This window comes from Lucilia cuprina, chromosome 6 (genome assembly GCF_022045245.1).
Source record: "Lucilia cuprina isolate Lc7/37 chromosome 6, ASM2204524v1, whole genome shotgun sequence".
Taxonomy (NCBI): domain Eukaryota; kingdom Metazoa; phylum Arthropoda; class Insecta; order Diptera; family Calliphoridae; genus Lucilia; species Lucilia cuprina.
The window spans coordinates 58,064,452-58,085,045 of NC_060954.1; the positions used below are offsets into that span (position 1 = coordinate 58,064,452).

Here is a 20,594-nt window from a genome sequence, read left to right on the forward strand (position 1 = left end):
AAAAGAAATTTAAGAAAAAGTTTCTCTACGAAAGTTTCGTAGTGTGGACCAGCACTTATTAGCTTTCATGTTTACTAGGGTTCTATAGTTGAAACGAAAAGTCGACTTTTCGACTTTTTGCATTTTATGAAAAGTCGACTTTTCGACTTTTTTGCATTTAGTTAAAAGTCGATTTTTCGATTTTTTTCATTTAATTAAAAGTCGATTTTTCGACTTTTAATATTTTATAAATAGTCGACTTTTCGACTTTTTCCGACTTTTCGATTTTTTTTCGACTTTTATTTACAAAGTCGACTTTTCAACTTTTTTCATAGACGATAGTCGAGTTATCAACTTTTTTGGAACAAAATAGTCGACTTCGACTTTTTTCGACAAAAAGTCGATTGTTCGATTATTCGAAAGTCGATTTATAGAACCCTTATGTTTACAATTACAGAATGAGAAGGTAACTCTGCCATAGTACGAAAATTCACAGTGATGCCACTATATGCATATTCCACATTTAACAAGCCAAAACATATGGAAGATCATTGCAAAATTTAGCAAATAAAAATATACATTTACAGCAACTTGCGGTATTTATAAATACAGAATATAAAACAAAATGCTACAAAGCGAATCGTAAACTCGTTTTATTAAATTACTGATAAAACCGTCCTTTTTTAGCACAAAAAAACGTATTGGACACAGATAAACAACCAAAACATTAACTGAATCTACACAACACTCATTTAACTCTAGTATTCTGGCGAGGAAGAACAAGTGCACAACACGACAAAGAAATCTACATTAAGCTGCCCTTAGTTCATCCGATCCGATCTTTCCTATCAATAAATGTGTTTGTTTGCAATAAAATTATTATAAAAAGCTAATAGGAATGCGGAATATAAAAAGTTGTCGACAGCACAGTCGTGAAGGAAAAAATATGTATCCATCGTTCTATTGTTCATTTTCTTTTATGAAAAATTGTTGTATAAAAAAAATAATGAAAGAATTAAAAATAAATAAAAAGTAAATTAATAGAATATATTATATATAAGTATTTTGCGCCCTTTGGTAAAATATTTTATCGAATAGCCAGAGCCTATTTAAAATCTTGATACTAATTTGACGTTTTTCTAGAAATTTAGCAACAGTGTGAATAGACAGCAATATGATGATTTGCCCCGAGTCTATATTAGACTCAGAAACGTCGTAAAAAGACGAAAACTTAAAAATAGTCGAAAAAAGTCAAAAACTCTAAAATTGTCGGAAAAAATCGAAAAAAAGTAAAAAAAATAACCGAAAATAGTCAAAATGTCGAAAAAAGTCGGAAAAATTCGAAAAGTCGGAAAATATCGACTATTTATAAAATACTAAAAGTCGACTTTTAACTAAATGCAATTAGTCGAAAAGTCGACTTTTCGATTCAACAATAGAACCTTAAAATGTCATTTACAAAATTTGCATTCAAAGTCGACTTTTCGACTTTTTTCATTTAGTTAAAAGTTGACTTTTCGACTTTTTGTATTTTATGAAATGTAGATTTTTCAACCTTTTTCATTTAATTAAAAGTCGACTTTTAGACTTTTCGACTATAAGTATTTTATAAATAGTCGACTTTTCTCGACTTTTTCTGACTTCTTTCGACTTTTTGACTACTTTCGACTTTTTCCGACTATTTTTTGACTTTTTTTCGAGTTTTTCCGACTATAATAGAGTTTTTGACTTTTTTCCACTTTTTTTTAAATTTTCGACTTTTTTCGTTTTTTTCGAGTTTAGACCTTTTTCGACTTTATTCGACTTATTGACCTTTTTCAACTTATCGAATTTTTTCGACTTTCAGACTTTTCGACTTTTAAAGTTCAAAGTCGACTTTTCGATTCTTATTTTTTTAAATAGTAATAGTAAATAGACTTTTGTATATTTTCGACTTTTTCGCCTTTGGTTTATTTAAAAATCGACTTTTTGCATTTTATGAAAAGTAGATTTTTCAACCTTTTTCATTTAATTAAAAGTCAACTTTTAGACTATAAGTATTTTATAAATAGCCGACTTTCCATCTTTTTTCGACTTTTCGATTTTTTCGACTTTTCGATTTTTTCGACTTTTTGACTATTTTCGACTTTTTTCCGACTATTTTTTGACTTTTTTCGAGTTTTTTTCGACTATTATAGTGTTATTGACTTTTTCCACTTTTTTAAAATTTTCGACTTTTTCCGACTTTTTTCGACTTTTATCGACTTTTTTCCACTTATTGACGTTTTTAAAGTTAAAAGTCGACTTTTCGACTCTTATTTTTTAAAAATAGTAATAGTAAATAGACTTTTGTTTATTTTCGACTTTTATTTAAAAATCGACGAGTTTTATTTAAAAATCGACTTTTTGCATTTTATGAAAAGTCGATTTTTCGGCTTTTTGACTTTTTTTATTTGATTAAAAGTCGTCTTTTAATATTTTATAAATTGTCGACGTTTTACGACTTTCCGACTTTTTTCGATTTTTGTGACTTTTCTACTATTTTCGAAAGTTGATTTATAGAACCCTAATTTCAATAAAATTATTTATTAGTTGTCGTGATAAAATCAGCATTTTGTTAAAATTTTTCTACAAATATGGAGTTGGAAACTTTAAAGTGCTGCCAAGTTGTATGTCTTAAAGTAAAGACACAAACCAAACTACATAATTTAATGTATAAAAAATTGCTTCGCAATTTTATGTTGTTGATATTTATTTACAGCGATTTTTTTTAAACCAGCGTTGACAACACAAACATTTCTATATTTTCTCTTTTGTGCTGTCATTCTTATTGAAATCATCTGCTTGTCAAAGGCAAATAAAAAAAAACTAGTCAGATTTTTTTTAGAATAATTTTCACACAAGAAAATTATGTTTGTAATTTTCAAGCAAAATTAAGCAAGAAACGATTATTGGAAAATATATAATTATTTAATAAAAACAATGTGGTTTAATAATTCCAAAAGATACAACAACTAAAAGGTATTTACGAGCTAAATAACAACAAAAAATTAAAAGGCTTAAAAATGTCAAGTGTTAAATATTTGTGGAAAAAAAAGTTGAGCAATTCTGACTAGTTTTTCTTTACTTTTTTTTTATTGTGCCAACTGACGACGCAAGATGGTTGGTTGACCAATCTTGTGGGTACAAAAAAAAAGATAATATTGCGAATATAAGTAATTGATTTAAAAAAAGTAATGGAGGTTTTTCTAAAAAGTTTTATTACTTGTTTTTTTCCTATTGGACAAAAATTATTTTGACATGGCAGAGAAATAATAATTTGAAAGAAAAGAATAAATAGAAGTTGAGAAAAAAAAGTATTTTTACTATTGCTGCTGTTGTTCTTGTTATTTACCCGTACAGTGGGAGATTTCAAATCAAAACATTGAAAAAAAGAGAGGTTTAACAAAAACCACTCACTCAAGCTGAGCTCTGCTTAATTGTGTTTTTTCTTCTTCTTTGTTTGTCTAAATTTTTCTAAATACTTTTGTAAATTGTTTATTTTGAGTTAAATTAAAAGAATACGGAAGTTTTGTATCTCAAAAAAAATTGTGTTTAATGTGTTTCTAATACGCAAACTGCAAACAAAAAATAAATCGATTTTAAAGTGTCATGGAGTTGTAGCAATAAGTTGTGTTTCTTTTTAACAATTATATATATTTTAATTATTGTCAATGTGTTAATTATAGAAAACACCATAGAAAATACAAAAGGAAGCTGAAAATTACAAAAATAGCTTGAAAAACAACAACTTTAGCAAGAAAACATGGCAGATACTGCGACAAGTGAAGTGGTGAATTCTTCCAACAATGAAACACCTATAAACAACCATCAAAATTCAACGGATACGGCACCAACTAGAGAACAGGCTACCGCCTCAACGTCGCAACAATCAACCGGCTCAAATGCAGCAACTCCAGCAGCTGCTCCTGCTCCTTTACAACCGCCTCAGCCAGCTGAGCCGCCTTTACCACAACGACAACCGGCTGCTGTTCAAATCGATGTTAATCAAATGGCCAATGTTATCAGTGTCAGTTATTTGGCTGCCAATGGTATAAATAATCAACGTAATCGTGGCCCCGGTGTAGCCGGTGTTAATATAGGTGTTGGAGCTCCGGGTCAGGTAATCTATTGTGGAATTTCGTTTACATAAGTTTTAGTATATAATTATGTTCTTTTTGCTTTCAGAACAACATTATGAATATGCGTAATCGTCTGTTTCATGCCATTTACTTTAAGGTGGCCTTAATTTATGCCCAAATGTTTCCCAAGTGAGTAAAGTGTGTTTGTTTTGGTAAATATACGTTAAGGTAACGAATCTCTTGAAAGGTGATTTTTAATATGCTCTTCAGTTGCTATAGTAAACACTTGTTTGTTCCTTTGCTTTGAAAGATATTGGGCAATGTCATGGAATTCAATCATTGTCGGAATTGGATTTTGAAAATGACATAAAAACGTCCTTTTCAGACGTTAGAAACTGGTTAATTCGATGACATTCTTATTAAGTCGCTTTTCGGAGATAAAACCCCTTTTGTCCGTTCAAAGCAACAAAACTATTGTTTCGATATAGAGACCAGAAGATAATAGATACAGGGCTGTTAATTTTCCCAAAAGCAAAAAGTTTAAGGGAACTAGAAATATTTTACTTCTTTATTTTTTTATAAAATTTAGTTTTTTCTCTTTTTCAGACCGTTTCAACGCACTTTGGAGTATTTTTTCTTAATTAAAGCTTTGCTGTTCTTTTCGGCTTTAGTTTATATACACATGTCATTCATTAAAAATCCAGCTACATGTTTGGAACATGTACAAGATTGGCCTCGAGATGGTGTTTTAAGGTAAGTAGTAACATGTCGAATACCTTATTGGCCAGAAAATGGTAATTTACTTAAGATCTAGTCTGTGAACAAGATAATAGTCTGAACTAATCCTCAGGTTGTTCAAAAGTCCCAGCACTACTGTATTGACAAGTTCCAAGACTATTCTGGTGACCTGTTCACGGACAAGTCTACTATTACAGAGAGTAGTCTATTGACAAAGTCTACCGAATAGTCCATAGACAAATCTTGTGACTAATCAACTGACTAGTCCAAAGACAAGTCTACTGACTAGGCCACACACAAGTCTACTGACTAGTCCATAGGTATGACTAGTGACTAGTTCATAGACAACTACTAATACTACTACTAACTAGTCCACAGACTAGTCCGCAGACTTGTCTACTGAGTAGTCCACAGACTAGTCTAGTGACTATTCCATAGACACTACAACTGACTAATCCTTAGTCAAGTATACTGACTAGTCCATAGTCAAGTCTACTGACTAGTTCGTAGACAAGTCTACCGACTAGTCCATAGATAAATCTACTGACTAGTCCACAGACTAGTCTATGGACTAGTTCAAAGGCAAGTCTACTAACTAGTTCGAAGACAAGTGTAAAGACTAGTCCACAGACTAGTCTACTGAGTAGTCCACATTCTATTCTGTTGACTAGTTCAAAGACAAGTCTACTGACTAGTCCACATATTTGTATATTGCCTAGAATACTGGTCAATACTAGTGTATAAAGAAAAACTTGTGAATCATATTTGTGTGTTTTCTATTATCTTTACAGAGTTGAAGTTATACCTAATCTAGATAAACGTTTGGAAATCTATGAAAAAAATCAAGCACACGAAAACTTTATGCGTAAACTTCAATACGACTAGTAAGTATAAGTACAGCCATCAAATGAATTCTAATAAACAAAAAATAATAACTTATACAAAATAAATTTTTGTTGAAACAAAAATTATTCTCTTTGCATAAGTTCTATTTTTATATACATACTTTTTATATTATTCTTTTACGCTGTCACAGCGACATCCAATTTGAATTCATCATTTTATTTTCTAAAACTTAAACAAACAAAAATTTACAGTTTCTATGGTATTGGACCGAAAACTAAAAATCAATTGTATCATCATAAATATGCCACAAATGAGACTTATACTTACTATTTGCAACACGAGTCTACTTATGCCGATTACTTAAAATATAAACAATTAAATGCTGAATATAATGAAAATAATGATAATGATGATGGTGAGTATAAGATTAGTAAATTTATTTAGTTTTTTTTTTATTATAATTAATGTTTTATACTTATTTTTGTTTTAGATGAACAGTATATAGTAGAATATTCTTTGGAATATGGTCATTTACGTTTATCACCTGCTACACGTAAACGTTTACAAATTCCAGTGCGTGTGGTGCAATTGGATCCTTTAAATAATAAATGTTTTGGTGATAAATTTAGTAAATTTCTATTAAAAGAATTGCTGGGGTGAGTGTATTAGTATGGTTTACTATTTTTGCAAAAACATTAATACATATTCATAGTTAAGAACTGAACTAGTACTTAACAAGAGCTTAACTAGAACTGAACTAGAACTGAACTAGAACTGAACTAGAACTGAACTAGAACTGAACTGGAACTGAACTAGAACTGAACTAGAACTGAACTAGAACTGAACTAGAACTGAACTAGAACTGAACTAGAACTGAACTAGAACTGAACTAGAACTGAACTAGAACTGAACTAGAACTGAACTAGAACTGAACTAGAACTGAACTAGAACTGAACTAGAACTGAACTAGAACTGAACTAGAACTGAACTAGAACTGAACTAGAACTGAACTAGAACTGAACTAGAACTGAACTAGAAAAACTGAACTAGAACTGAACTAGAACTGAACTAGAACTGAACTAGAACTGAACTAGAACTGAACTAGATCTGAACTAGAACTGAACTAGAACTGAACTAGAACTGAACTAGAACTGAACTAGAACTGAACTAGAACTGAACTAGAACTGAACTAGAACTGAACTAGAACTGAACTAGAACTGAACTAGAACTGAACTAGAACTGAACTAGAACTGAACTAGAACTGAACTAGAACTGAACTAGAACTGAACTAGAACTGAACTAGAACTGAACTAGAACTGAACTAGAACTGAACTAGAACTGAACTAGAACTGAACTAGAACTGAACTAGAACTGAACTAGAACTGAACTAGAACTGAACTAGAACTGAACTAGAAGTGAACTAGAACTGAACTAGAACTGAACTAGAACTGAACTAGAAACTGAACTAGAACTGAACTAGAACTGAACTAGAACTGAACTAGAACTGAACTAGAACTGAACTAGAACTGAACTAGAACTGAACTAGAACTGAACTAGAACTGAACTAGAACTGAACTAGAACTGAACTAGAACTGAACTAGAACTGAACTAGAACTGAACTAGAACTGAACTAGAACTGAACTAGAACTGAACTAGAACTGAACTAGAACTGAACTAGAACTGAACTAGAACTGAACTAGAACTGAACTAGAACTGAACTAGAACTGAACTAGAACTGAACTAGAACTGAACTAGAACTGAACTAGAACTGAACTAGAAATGAACTAGAACTGAACTAGAACTGAACTAGAACTGAACTAGAACTGAACTAGAACTGAACTAGAACTGAACTAGAACTGAACTAGAACTGAACTAGAACTGAACTAGAACTGAACTAGAACTGAACTAGAACTGAACACGAACTAGAACTGAACTAGAACTGAACTAGATCTGAACTAGAACTGAACTAGAACTGAACTAGAACTGAACTAGAACTGAACTAGAACTGAACTAGAACTGAACTAGAACTGAACTAGAACTGAACTAGAACTGAACTAGAACTGAACTAGAACTGAACTAGAACTGAACTAGAACTGAACTAGAACTGAACTAGAACTGAACTAGAACTGAACTAGAACTGAACTAGAACTGAACTAGAACTGAACTAGAACTGAACTAGAACTGAACTAGAACTGAACTAGAACTGAACTAGAACTGAACTAGAACTGAACTAGAAGTGAACTAGAACTGAACTAGAACTGAACTAGAACTGAACTAGAACTGAACTAGAACTGAACTAGAACTGAACTAGAACTGAACTAGAACTGAACTAGAACTGAACTAGAACTGAACTAGAACTGAACTAGAACTGAACTAGAACTGAACTAGAACTGAACTAGAACTGAACTAGAACTGAACTAGAACTGAACTAGAACTGAACTAGAACTGAACTAGAACTGAACTAGAACTGAACTAGAACTGAACTAGAACTGAACTAGAACTGAACTAGAACTGAACTAGAACTGAACTAGAACTGAACTAGAACTGAACTAGAACTGAACTAGAACTGAACTACAACTGAACTAGAACTGAACTAGAACTGAACTAGAACTGAACTAGAACTGAACTAGAACTGAACTAGAACTGAACTAGAACTGAACTAGAACTGAACTAGAACTGAACTAGAACTGAACTAGAAATGAACTAGAACTGAACTAGAACTGAACTAGAACTGAACTAGAACTGAACTAGAACTGAACTAGAACTGAACTAGAACTGAACTAGAACTGAACTAGAACTGAACTAGAACTGAACTAGAACTGAACTAGAACTGAACTAGAACTGAACTAGAACTGAACTAGAACTGAACTAGAACTGAACTAGAACTGAACTAGAACTGAACTAGAACTGAACTAGAACTGAACTAGAACTGAACTAGAACTGAACTAGAACTGAACTAGAACTGAACTAGAACTGAACTAGAACTGAACTAGAACTGAACTAGAACTGAACTAGAACTGAACTAGAACTGAACTAGAACTGAACTAGAACAGAACTAGAACTGAACTAGAACTGAACTAGAACTAGAACTGAACTAGAACTAGGAGATATTAGTGATATGATTAACTTCACTTTACCGTGACTTAAGCTTATGTGATGTAGCATTTTTCTAGCTGGTTTAAAATACATATTTTGATATTTAAATTCATTTGATGTTTAAATATAATTTATTGTTTAATTTTATATTCGTTTTTTTTTTTTTGCAGCTATGATGATTTATTAATGGCCTCAGTACGTGTTATAGCGGAACAAGAAGAAAATAAAGGTTATTTGCGTAATGTTATAACCGGTGAACATTATCGTTTTGTTTCAACCTGGTGGACTGCATGGAGTTCATATCCTACAGCATTTTTTGTAATGTTATTATTTGTAAGTAAAAAAATATTTTTTTGTTATGTTTTTAAACTAATATTTTGTTTGGTTTCTCTTTACTTTTCAAATAGACCTTTTCAATTTCGATGTTATTAAGATTTTCCCATCATCAAATATTTGTTTTTATAGGTAAGTTATAGGTTGTTATATGTGGAATAATATAACATTTTTATTTGCTATATGTGTTTATGAGTTTTTTTACTTTTTTAATTTAGTGGATCTTTTGCAAATGTTGGAATTTAATGTTACTGCTCGTTTCCCTATAGCTCCTTTGTTAATTGTCATTTTAGCTTTAGTGGGTAAGTGTAAATTATATTTATGTATATGTTTTTCTTTTTATTTTAAAAAACTGAAAAACGTATTGGATTATTAGTTATTAATTATGAATATTTGATTTCTTTTATTAAATATTTTGTTTTTTTTTTGTGAACCTTTAGGTATGGAAGCTATAATGTCGGAATTTTTCAATGATACAACCACAGCATTTTATATAATATTAATTGTATGGGTGGCCGATCAATATGATGCCATTTGTTGTCATACCAGTATTACGAAACGTCATTGGTTAAGGTAAGTTTAAAAAAATAGCAGATTTTTTGAAATTTACTTAAAATTTTGAAATTTTTAATAATGTCCATTTTTACTACGATTTGAGAATTGTACTATTTTCTTTGTTGTAAAAATCTTCGATTACGATTTTTTATTTAAAATAAAATTTTTTAAATTAATTTTTAATTTAGTTTTTTTTTTTAATTTTTCAAAAAGTACTTCTTTACTACTATTTAAAAAACTTATTTTTTTAAAAAATATTATTGCAAAATGTTAATTTATTAAAGTTATTATTTAATTGCATAGAATTTTTACTTCAAAACACTTTTATTACTAATTTTGAAATTTTTTTAAAAAAGTACTTTTTTAATACTATTTAAGAAATGTTCTTTTTTTGTAGAAAATGTGTTAACAATGGTTTATTTCGAAAGTTTCTAACAAAAACTATTTTTTTTTTAATTTTTTTCAAAAAGTATCTTTTCTACTACTTTTTTAAAAAGTACTTTTTTACTACTTTTTTAAAAATTTTGTTTTTTAAAGAAATTATATACAAAACGTTTACTTTTTTGGATTGTAATCATAAACTGGTATTTTTTTGTTGTTTTTTGTGAAAAAGTACCATTTTTATTACTTTTTTATTTAGGTACATTTTACTAAAATAACGTTTTACTACTAAAGTTATTAAAGAAAAATTTGGTTATATCAAATAACTTTTTATAAATTTTAACACTTCAAAAAGTACTTTTTTTTACTACTTTTTCTAAAAAGTATTATTTTTCTTAAAAGCTTAGATGGAAATTGTTTATTCCTTTAAAATCATTAAATTCATTAGTTTAAAATTATTTATTTCTTCAAAAACATTAATAAGAATTGATTATTTTTTTTTTAATTTTTCCTAAAAAAGTTCTTTTTCTACTACTTTTTTTTAAAGTACATTTTAATACAATTTTCATACAATCACATTTTTTTAGAAAAAGGTTAATAAAATATAATTATTTATACTCTTAATACTATTTTAAGCTTAAAAATTAATATTTTAATATTTGAAAAAAGTACTTTTTTACTACTTTTTTAAAAAAGTTTTTCTTTTATGAAATTTAGTTAGAAATAATGTATTTATAGAAAATCTGATTTAAAAAAGATTAAATTTTTTGTTTTCAAAAAGTACTTTTTCTACTACTTCTTTTTAAAAGTACTTTTTGTACTACTTTTTTATATATTTTTTTAAATTTTTATTTTTAAGGATTTAGATAGAGAAAAGGATTTTTAAAAAATTTTAAGCATAAAATTTAATTTTTTATTTTAAAAAGTACTTTTTTCACTACTTTTTACAAAATGTTTTGAAATTTCGTTAGAAATTGTTTATTTGTTAAAATTCTGAAATAAATACGATTTTAAAATATTTTCAAAAAGTACTTTTTTCTACTTCTTATTTAAAAAAGTACTTTTTTCTACTACTTTTTTAAAAAAGAACTTTTTATTTTTTAATATTTCAAATTTTTTTAGATTTACATAGAAAAAAGGATTTTTTTAAATATTTAGCATAAAATTTAATTTTTTACTTTAGAAAGTACTTTTTTCTACCTTTTTTAAAAAGTACTTTTTTAAGTTTTGTTTTATACTAAATTTAGTTTGAAATTGTTTCTTTATGAAAATTATAAAATAAAAACGATTTTTAATTTCTTTAAAAAAAAGTAATTTTTCTACTACTTTTTTAAAAATGTATTTTTTACCATTTTTATTTTTTTTGAATTTTTCTAAAAATTGTTTATTTTTAAAGATTTAGATCGAGAAAAGTATTTTTTAAAAACTGTTTAGCATTAAATTAAATTTTTTACTTTAATAAGTATTAATTTTAGTACTTTTTTTAAAAAAATATAATTTTACAAAAAATTGAATTAAAAATTTCTTAATTTTCAAATATTTCAATTTACAAAAATTAATAAAAATAATTTTTCAAAAAGTACTTTTTCTGCTACTATTAGCACTTTTTTTACTTTTTTTAAATAGTTTTCTTTTTCTATGAAATTTAGTTAAAAATAGTTTATTTTCCATAATTTAAATTTAAAAAAAATTATTTTTAAAATAAAAACTTTTTATTACTATTTTAAAAAAAAGTACTTTTTCTACTACTTTAAAAAAAGTATATTTTAATGAAAAATTGAATAACAATAAGTTTATTTAAGAAAGTTTTTGATAATTTTGCTAAGTTTTGCTAAGTACCTTTTTCTTTTAATAACAAAAAGTATCTTTACCAAGAAATGGTAATAGATTCCTTTAGATTATACCTTAAGCCACACTGTAAACGTATTGCCCAACCAATTAAGCTTCTTAATCAAACTTTTTGTTGACAATATGTTTATTTAATTTAACAATTCTACGAACATATTATTATGATTTTTATACCCTACATTACTTTAGTGGGGAGGGTATATTGGGTTTGTGCTGATGTTTGTATTGGTCCTATACCCACCTTAAAGTATACTAATCAGTTCAGAATCATTTTCTGAGTCGATTCAGTTATGTCCGTCCGTCCATGTAAACCTCGTAATCAAACTACATGTCGCAATTTTGAAGATAATTTAATGAAATTTGGCACATGATATTCTATTGTCCCAGGCACGAAGCCTATTGAAAATGGTTAAGATCGGTCCAATATTTCAGCTAGACCCCATACAACTGTACCCCCAAATAGGACTTGTAAACATTGTAATCAAACTACAGATCGTAATTTTGAAGATAATTTAATGAAATTTGGTACATTATCTTCTATTGTCCCAGGCACGAAGCCTATTTAAAATGGTTAAGATCGGTCCAATATTTCACCTAGCCCCCATACAACTGTACCCCCCGAATAGGACTTGTGAACATTGTAATCAAACTACAGGTCGCAATTTTGGAGATAATTCAGTGGAATTTGGCACATGATCATTTATGGTACTGTAGACGAATCCTATTAAAAAAAGTTAACATCGGTCCATTATTTCACCTAGGCGCCATATAACTGAACCCGCCAAATAGGGCTTTTGAGTTCATAATTATGTTTAATATGCTCGTATCTCGACAAAAAGCTGCAAAACCAAGTTCTATACTAGTCTTGATGACCCTGATGAACTTTATAACTATAGGGCCTCATTTGACCCTAACCCCTCTAAAAAGCCCCCATCAAAATTTTTATCCACAGTTTTATTAAACAATAAATGACTTAAGTATATCTGTGGCAATATACAATTCAACTTAAATGCTTTATTATGAAAACTAAATCACATTTTATTTGTATACAGGTGTAGGGTATTATATGTTCGGCCTCGCCCGACTATAATTTCTTACTTGTTTAGAAATTATATTAGTTTTCTATTAATTCATTTAAACGTTTGTCGTAGGCGTATAAACATTAATTATTCACAAATTTTATTGTCATGTTTTTACATTTTTAATTAAAATAATTTTCTTCTACATATTCAACCAAAATTTACTCTTCAGCTAATTTGCATTTTAAACCAAAATAAACAAACTTTGTAATGCGAAAAAAACAAGAAGCTACTCAATATATTCGAAATAATTAATTAAAAACCATTTAATTTAGTTTATTAAAAAAAAAAGAAAAAACGAAGGGACAACAAATAGAACGTTTTGTAAGTGATGAAACATAAAATGAAACTGTTTAGGGCAAATAGGTTTAATTAATGCCATTTACCAAAATACCAAAATATGTTTATATCCTCCTTGTATTTTATTATACTTTAAGGGTTTATCGGGGTTAGCAACATACATACACATTGCTGTTATCTATTTGTTGTTATGCTTTATAATAAAGTCTAATGAGTATTTTAATAATATTTAATTTATATTATTAACAAAAAGAAACAGACAAAAAAAAAAAAATATTAAAAACAAAATGTTGTTTCTTCATATTTTTCCACAAATAAAAGTGGAAATTATTACCCAAAAAAAGACTAAAAACCACTAATAATTAGGATGTTATTAATTTAATATTCCTCCCTGTTAGCTTTCGTTTTTTTGCTTTCATTATCAAGCTAAAAAGGTTCCACAATAATGATAAAATTAAGAAAATATTGTTATAAAATTGAATATCTAGAAAATAAATCAATTATGTCTTATATTTTTTGATATTGTCCAGATAGATAACCAGGTTTCCTTGTCTCTGAGAAATAGGGTTCAAAGCTGAGCATGGTATAAACAGATTCAAACCTAATCATACTTGGACAAGGAAGGAAAATTACACTAAGGACCGAAGCCAGCTTATCAACCGACATTCTCATCCCTCAATTTGGATTTTAAACACAGCCATAAGATTCCCAATAAACGGAATAAGAAAAGTCCTTTTAGCAACTTGTAGACATAGGGGAAACAAATAAACATGCCTGGTTCCAAATTGACACCAAAGTGTTAATAATTCTTCAATAGCATCCGTTTTTAAAGTACATACGTACGTACGACGACACAATGTAATGTTCATTTCTAGTTCCGTTCTAGTTCTGTTCTAGTTCTGTTCTAGTTCTGTTCTAGTTCTGTTCTAGTTCTGTTCTAGTTCTGTTCTAGTTCTGTTCTAGTTCTGTTCTAGTTCTGTTCTAGTTCTGTTCTAGTTCTGTTCTAGTTCTGTTCTAGTTCTGTTCTAGTTCTGTTCTAGTTCTGTTCTAGTTCTGTTCTAGTTCTGTTCTAGTTCTGTTCTAGTTCTGTTCTAGTTCTGTTCTAGTTCTGTTCTAGTTCTGTTCTAGTTCTGTTCTAGTTCTGTTCTAGTTCTGTTCTAGTTCTGTTCTAGTTCTGTTCTAGTTCTGTTCTAGTTCTGTTCTAGTTCTATTCTAGTTCTGTTCTAGTTCTGTTCTAGTTCTGTTCTAGTTCTGTTCTAGTTCTGTTCTTGTTCTGTTCTAGTTCTGTTCTAGTTCTGTTCTAGTTCTGTTCTAGTTCTGTTCTAGTTCTGTTCTAGTTCTGTTCTAGTTCTGTTCTAGTTCTGTTCTAGTTCTGTTCTAGTTCTGTTCTAGTTCTGTTCTAGTTCTGTTCTAGTTCTGTTCTAGTTCTGTTCTAGTTCTGTTCTAGTTCTAGTTCTGTTCTAGTTCTGTTCTAGTTCTGTTCTAGTTCTGTTCTAGTTCTGTTCTAGTTCTGTTCTAGTTCTGTTCTAGTTCTGTTCTAGTTCTGTTCTAGTTCTGTTCTAGTTCTGTTCTAGTTCTGTTCTAGTTCTGTTCTAGTTCTGTTCTAGTTCTGTTCTAGTTCTGTTCTAGTTCTGTTCTAGTTCTGTTCTAGTTCTGTTCTAGTTCTGTTCTAGTTCTGTTCTAGTTCTGTTCTAGTTCTGTTCTAGTTCTGTTCTAGTTCTGTTCTAGTTCTGTTCTAGTTCTGTTCTAGTTCTGTTCTAGTTCTGTTCTAGTTCTGTTCTAGTTCTGTTCTAGTTCTGTTCTAGTTCTGTTCTAGTTCTGTTCTAGTTCTGTTCTAGTTCTGTTCTAGTTCTGTTCTAGTTCTGTTCTAGTTCTGTTCTAGTTCTGTTTCTAGTTCTGTTCTAGTTCTGTTCTAGTTCTGTTCTAGTTCTGTTCTAGTTCTGTTCTAGTTCTGTTCTAGTTCTGTTCTAGTTCTGTTCTAGTTCTGTTCTAGTTCTGTTCTAGTTCTGTTCTACTTCTGTTCTAGTTCTGTTCTAGTTCTGTTCTAATTCTGTTCTAGTTCTGTTCTAGTTCTGTTCTAGTTCTGTTCTAGTTCTGTTCTAGTTCTGTTCTAGTTCTGTTCTAGTTCTGTTCTAGTTCTGTTCTAGTTCTGTTCTAGTTCTGTTCTAGTTCTGTTCTAGTTCTGTTCTAGTTCTAGTTCTCTTCTAGTTCTCTTCTAGTTCTGTTCTACTTCTGTTCTAGTTCTGTTCTAGTTCTGTTCTAGTTCTGTTCTAGTTCCGTTCTAGTTCTGTTCTAGTTCTGTTCTAGTTCTGTTCTAGTTCTGTTCTAGTTCTGTTCTAGTTCTGTTCTAGTTCTGTTCTAGTTCTGTTCTAGTTCTGTTCTAGTTCTGTTCTAGTTCTGTTCTAGTTCTGTTCTAGTTCTGTTCTAGTTCTGTTCTAGTTCTGTTCTAGTTCTGTTCTAGTTCTGTTCTAGTTCTGTTTCTAGTTCTGTTCTAGTTCTGTTCTAGTTCTGTTCTAGTTCTGTTCTAGTTCTGTTCTAGTTCTGTTCTAGTTCTGTTCTAGTTCTGTTCTAGTTCTGTTCTAGTTCTGTTCTAGTTCTGTTCTAGTTCTGTTCTAGTTCTGTTCTAGTTCTGTTCTAGTTCTGTTCTAGTTCTGTTCTAGTTCTGTTCTAGTTCTGTTCTAGTTCTGTTCTAGTTCTGTTCTAGTTCTGTTCTAGTTTCCGTTCTAGTTCTGTTCTAGTTTCTGTTCTAGTTCTTTCTAGTTCTGTTCTAGTTCTGTTCTAGTTCTGTTCTAGTTCTGTTCTAGTTCTGTTCTAGTTTCTGTTCTAGTTCTGTTCTAGTTCTGTTCTAGTTCTGTTCTAGTTCTGTTCTAGTTCTGTTCTAGTTCTGTTCTAGTTCTGTTCTAGTTCTGTTCTAGTTCTGTTCTAGTTCTGTTCTAGTTCTGTTCTAGTTCTGTTCTAGTTCTGTTCTAGTTCTGTTCTAGTTCTGTTCTAGTTCTGTTCTAGTTCTGTTTCTAGTTCTGTTCTAGTTCTGTTCTAGTTCTGTTCTAGTTCTGTTCTAGTTCTGTTCTAGTTCTGTTCTAGTTCTGTTCTAGTTCTGTTCTAGTTCTGTTCTAGTTCTGTTTCTAGTTCTGTTCTAGTTCTGTTCTAGTTCTGTTCTAGTTCTGTTCTAGTTCTGTTCTAGTTCTGTTCTAGTTCTGTTCTAGTTCTGTTCTAGTTCTGTTCTAGTTCTGTTCTAGTTCTGTTCTAGTTCTGTTCTAGTTCTGTTCTAGTTCTGTTCTATTTCTTTTCTAGTTCTGTTCTAGTTCTGTTCTAGTTCTGTTTTAGTTTTGTTCTAGTTCTGTTCTAGTTCTGTTCTAGTTCTGTTCTAGTTCTGTTCTAGTTCTGTTCTAGTTCTGTTCTAGGTCTGTTCCAGTTCTGTTCTAGTTCTGTTATAGTTCAGTTGTAGTTCTATTCTAGTTTTGTTCTACCAACTTGTTTATAATTTTTCAATAACATCCGTTGTCGAAGTATATATGTATACGTACAACAACACTAATGTTTTTGATATGCTCACAATTGACAACAATCTGCGAGCTTCTGATTTTAAAGAATACCGTTAGCTTTTAAGTTGTACTTTTATTGTAATCATAGATTCCAATTACCTGTTTCTATCTGTTTGGTTTTCTTACGTTGGGACGATAGTCTTTAATGGCTTCAGGGAGAAATTTCTAAAAAACTCAGAAAATAAAGTTTCAAATAAATCGCCAACTTCTAGTCTAGTAAAGTTAAGCTGATTTTTGTAAATTTAAACTTCTCTAAGTCTTGAAAGGGCTACTAGTAGATAAGGAAGATTTTCGTAACAATATGCATGTTTATGTATGTTCAAAGTTCATTTATATTAAGTAAATCGAAAACTATAAAAATGGAAATTTAACTCACCTCTTTTCTATCATCCCTTCTGACCGTTCCACAAAGAACAGAAAACCACAATTACAAAACCAAAGTGTTTTCAGGTTCTTTTTTCATAATAAATTTATTAGAGAGTATTTTTCTGTGCACATTTTTTTTTCATTTTATTCATAGTTGTAAGTTTAACCAACGGCACTTAATAAGGCTTTTCCTGCTCAGTTTTTTATGAGATTTGTTCCTACTATTTTTATTTTCTCTTTACAAGAAAATAGCTGGAATAGTCGTTTTGTTAACTCTTTTGTAAAACATTTAAGTAAACCGATCTAGGCTTTGGGTATAAAACGATCTTGCTTATTCCTTTGTTCAGACTATTTAAAACCGATATTTTCGGAAGAAAATTGAATTTTCTTTGGAATTTGAACTTTTCCATTTATCAATCATGGACATTTAAGATTCTCTACAACCGAATTTATTATTTTTATTTGTTTTTATAAATGTTTTGTTTATGTTTGCATGTACTACTTTACGTTCATTTGTAATAATATAAAATTGTGTGTAGGAGTATTTTTTTTCTAACATTTTGCATTTATATCCTCCTGGTTATTTTTTCATTTTGTTATACCTAGTGCAAAGAGGACTAGCATTTTACTTCAAATAAATTTCATTTGTTGTTTTTATTTTCTGTCTGTCTCCCTTTATGTATGTAGTACTGATAATATGGTTTTGAAAATTAACTTTACTTTGGTTTCATTGGTTATGAAAGCTTTACCCTTTAGGGTTCTTACCTCTACAAGGCTTAAATTACAAAATTCTTAATTTGTCCAAGTGGTGCCAGAGTACACTAGTAGACCAGAGTTTTCTCCGAAATTTACTGGAAAAAACCAAAGCACATAAAATACAAATAACAAACAGCATATTAAATGAAATAAGAAACGATACATGAAAATAGGCCACATTTTTAGAAAATTGAGTAAATTTAGGTATGGCAGCAAAAAAAAATAGAAAAACAAATTTAAATGAATATTCTTTAACCACACAGTTATACCTCCCTTACCTGGGGTTTATTTTAATATCAATTAATGCAAACGAGTATATATATTGTCAAGGAAATAGGTTTTTTTTCGGGATATTAGACATCATCAACAAAACTAAAAAAACATTGCATTCCAGTTCAGTTCTAGTTTTGTTATAGTTCTAGTTCTGTTCTAGTTCTGTTCTAGTTCTGTTCTAGTTCTGTTCTAGTTCTGTTCTAGTTCTGTTCTAGTTCTGTTCTAGTTCTGTTCTAGTTCTGTTCTAGTTCTGTTCTAGTTCTGTTCTAGTTCTGTTCTAGTTCTGTTCTAGTTCTGTTCTAGTTCTGTTTCTGTTCTAGTTCTGTTTTAGTTCTGTTCTAGTTCTGTTCTAGTTCTGTTCTAGTTCTGTTCTAGTTCTGTTCTAGTTTTGTTCTAGTTCTGTTCTAGTTCTGTTCTAGTTCTGTTCTAGTTCTGTTCTAGTTCTGTTCTAGTTCTGTTCTAGTTCTGTTCTAGTTCTGTTCTAGTTCTGTTCTAGTTCTGTTCTAGTTCTGTTCTAGTTCTGTTCTAGTTCTGTTCTAGTTCTGTTCTAGTTCTGTTCTAGTTCTGTTCTAGTTCTGTTCTAGTTCTGTTCTAGTTCTGTTCTAGTTCTGTTCTATTTCCGTTCTAGTTCTGCTCTAGTTCTGTTCTAGTCCTGTTCGAGATCTATTCTAGTTCTGTTCTAGTTCTGTTCTTTCTGGTTAGTTTATTCATTTCATTAAATGTATAAAACCTTAGCATATCTTCCATAAGATTTGTCGATGAGAAGCACATTATTGTGGCACCATTTGCAAATTCTAATAAATTTCATATTTTCAACAAAATATGTTTTCATTTAACTACATGCTTTAATTTGCGTCATTTGAACAAGTAGCAGGAACAAGCGTCAAACCAAACAACCACCCAACCCATTGGTCACAAACAAGAAAAAAAGGAAAACAACAAAAAAGTATTAAAAAACAACTTCAATACCATTATAACATCATCATTTAAGTCAACATTAGAAATAACAAACCACACAAATACATTTACTTCAACACAAAGTAAGTTGATACTCAAAGGTACCCAAAGGATATCGGGGGTTGGGTGGTTTTTATTGTGGGTGTTATTGGCCCAGTCCTTTATAGGAATAAAATAGACGAGTAAACCCAGCCATTAGTAAACATTTAAATAAGCATTTCAATAAACAAAATAGAACGACAAACATTTATGCACTGACATAACACAACAACGACGACGAAACAAACAGCAATAATATAAATTGATTATTGAAAATAAAAAGAAAAATTCAGAAATATAGGACAACAATCAACAATTTACTTAACAAAACAAATTTAAAATACAAGTTGCGAATGGATTCGGCTGTGAAGTACTTTACATAGCCACTATTATAACATACGCTCACGGGTGTTACCCCGTGAGCGTATGAATTCTAGTTCTGGTTTAGTTCAGTTCTAGTTCAGTTCTAGTTCAGATCTAGTTCAGTTCTAGTTCAGTTCTAGTTCAGATCTAGTTCAGTACTAGTTCAGTTCTAGTTCAGTTCTAGTTCAGTTCTAGTTCGGTTCTAGTTCAGTTCTAGTTCAGTTCTAGTTCAGATCTAGTTCAGTTCTAGTTCAGTTCTAGTTCAGTTCTAGTTCAGTTCTAGATCAGTTCTAGTTCAGTTCTAGTCCAGTTCTAGTTCAGTTCTAGTCCAGTTCTAGTTCAGTTCTAGTTCAGTTCTAGTTCAGTTCTAGTTCAGTTCTACTTCAGTTCTAGTTCAGTTCTAGTTCAGTTTTAGTTCAGTTCTAGTTCAGTTCTAGTTCAGATCAAGCTCAGTTCTAGTTCAGTTCTAGTTCATTTCTAGTTCACTTCTAGTTTATTTCTATTTTATTTCCACTTAAGTTCTAGTTCATTTGAAGTTCAGTTTTAGTTCGAGTCCAGTTCAAGTTCGGTTTTAGTTCAGTTCTAATTCAATTCCATTTAAACTCTAGCTCATTTTTTAAGTTATTCTAGTTAAGTTCTTGTTAATATATTTCTGATTTTAACATTCTTACAATGTTGTATAAGATTCGGCGTCACCCAATGTTCGTTAGAATTCAATAAAGGATTTGAAATAACAAAAACAACTCATTCTCTTAAATCTTACTTTCTATATATTGACCTACAAATATAAAGATAAATAGACAAACAAATGCTTATATAAACATTGATCTTGTTCCATTTTTCGTAACGAAATTTATTTCTTAATATTAATGACTACGCACGTTAAAGTGCTTTAAGCGAGAAAACGAACCTTTTTGGAAAGTGGTAAAATTAATGCCATCATGCTACAACACTCCCGCAACACAATGTTACTATAGAGTAGTTAGTTGTGGTATATGTTTGGTTTGTTTTCTTTTCCGTCCATGGTTCCTTTTGTTTACAGG

At 29.9% G+C, this 20,594-nt stretch overlaps 1 protein-coding gene and 1 long non-coding RNA gene across 2 annotated transcripts in view; both read left to right on the forward strand.

The window, feature by feature from the left end:
* Positions 1-453: 453 nt before the first annotated feature.
* On the forward strand, positions 454-1,039 carry LOC124420807. Its single transcript, XR_006941385.1, has 2 exons — positions 454-575; positions 667-1,039. It is a non-coding gene; the product is annotated as an uncharacterized LOC124420807 (long non-coding RNA).
* A 1,782-nt stretch (positions 1,040-2,821) lies between these two features.
* The window catches only part of LOC111688007, a 30,255-nt gene continuing 12,482 nt past the window's right edge, over positions 2,822-20,594 (forward strand). Inside the window, exons 1-11 of the mRNA XM_046954216.1 lie at positions 2,822-2,979; positions 3,687-4,120; positions 4,186-4,268; positions 4,686-4,832; positions 5,609-5,701; positions 5,915-6,078; positions 6,154-6,319; positions 8,930-9,092; positions 9,167-9,224; positions 9,311-9,394; positions 9,533-9,665. Coding sequence (XP_046810172.1) covers positions 3,764-4,120; positions 4,186-4,268; positions 4,686-4,832; positions 5,609-5,701; positions 5,915-6,078; positions 6,154-6,319; positions 8,930-9,092; positions 9,167-9,224; positions 9,311-9,394; positions 9,533-9,665 — 1,448 coding nt within the window. The 5' untranslated portion in view covers positions 2,822-2,979; positions 3,687-3,763. The remainder of the gene's footprint in view (positions 2,980-3,686; positions 4,121-4,185; positions 4,269-4,685; positions 4,833-5,608; positions 5,702-5,914; positions 6,079-6,153; positions 6,320-8,929; positions 9,093-9,166; positions 9,225-9,310; positions 9,395-9,532; positions 9,666-20,594) is intronic.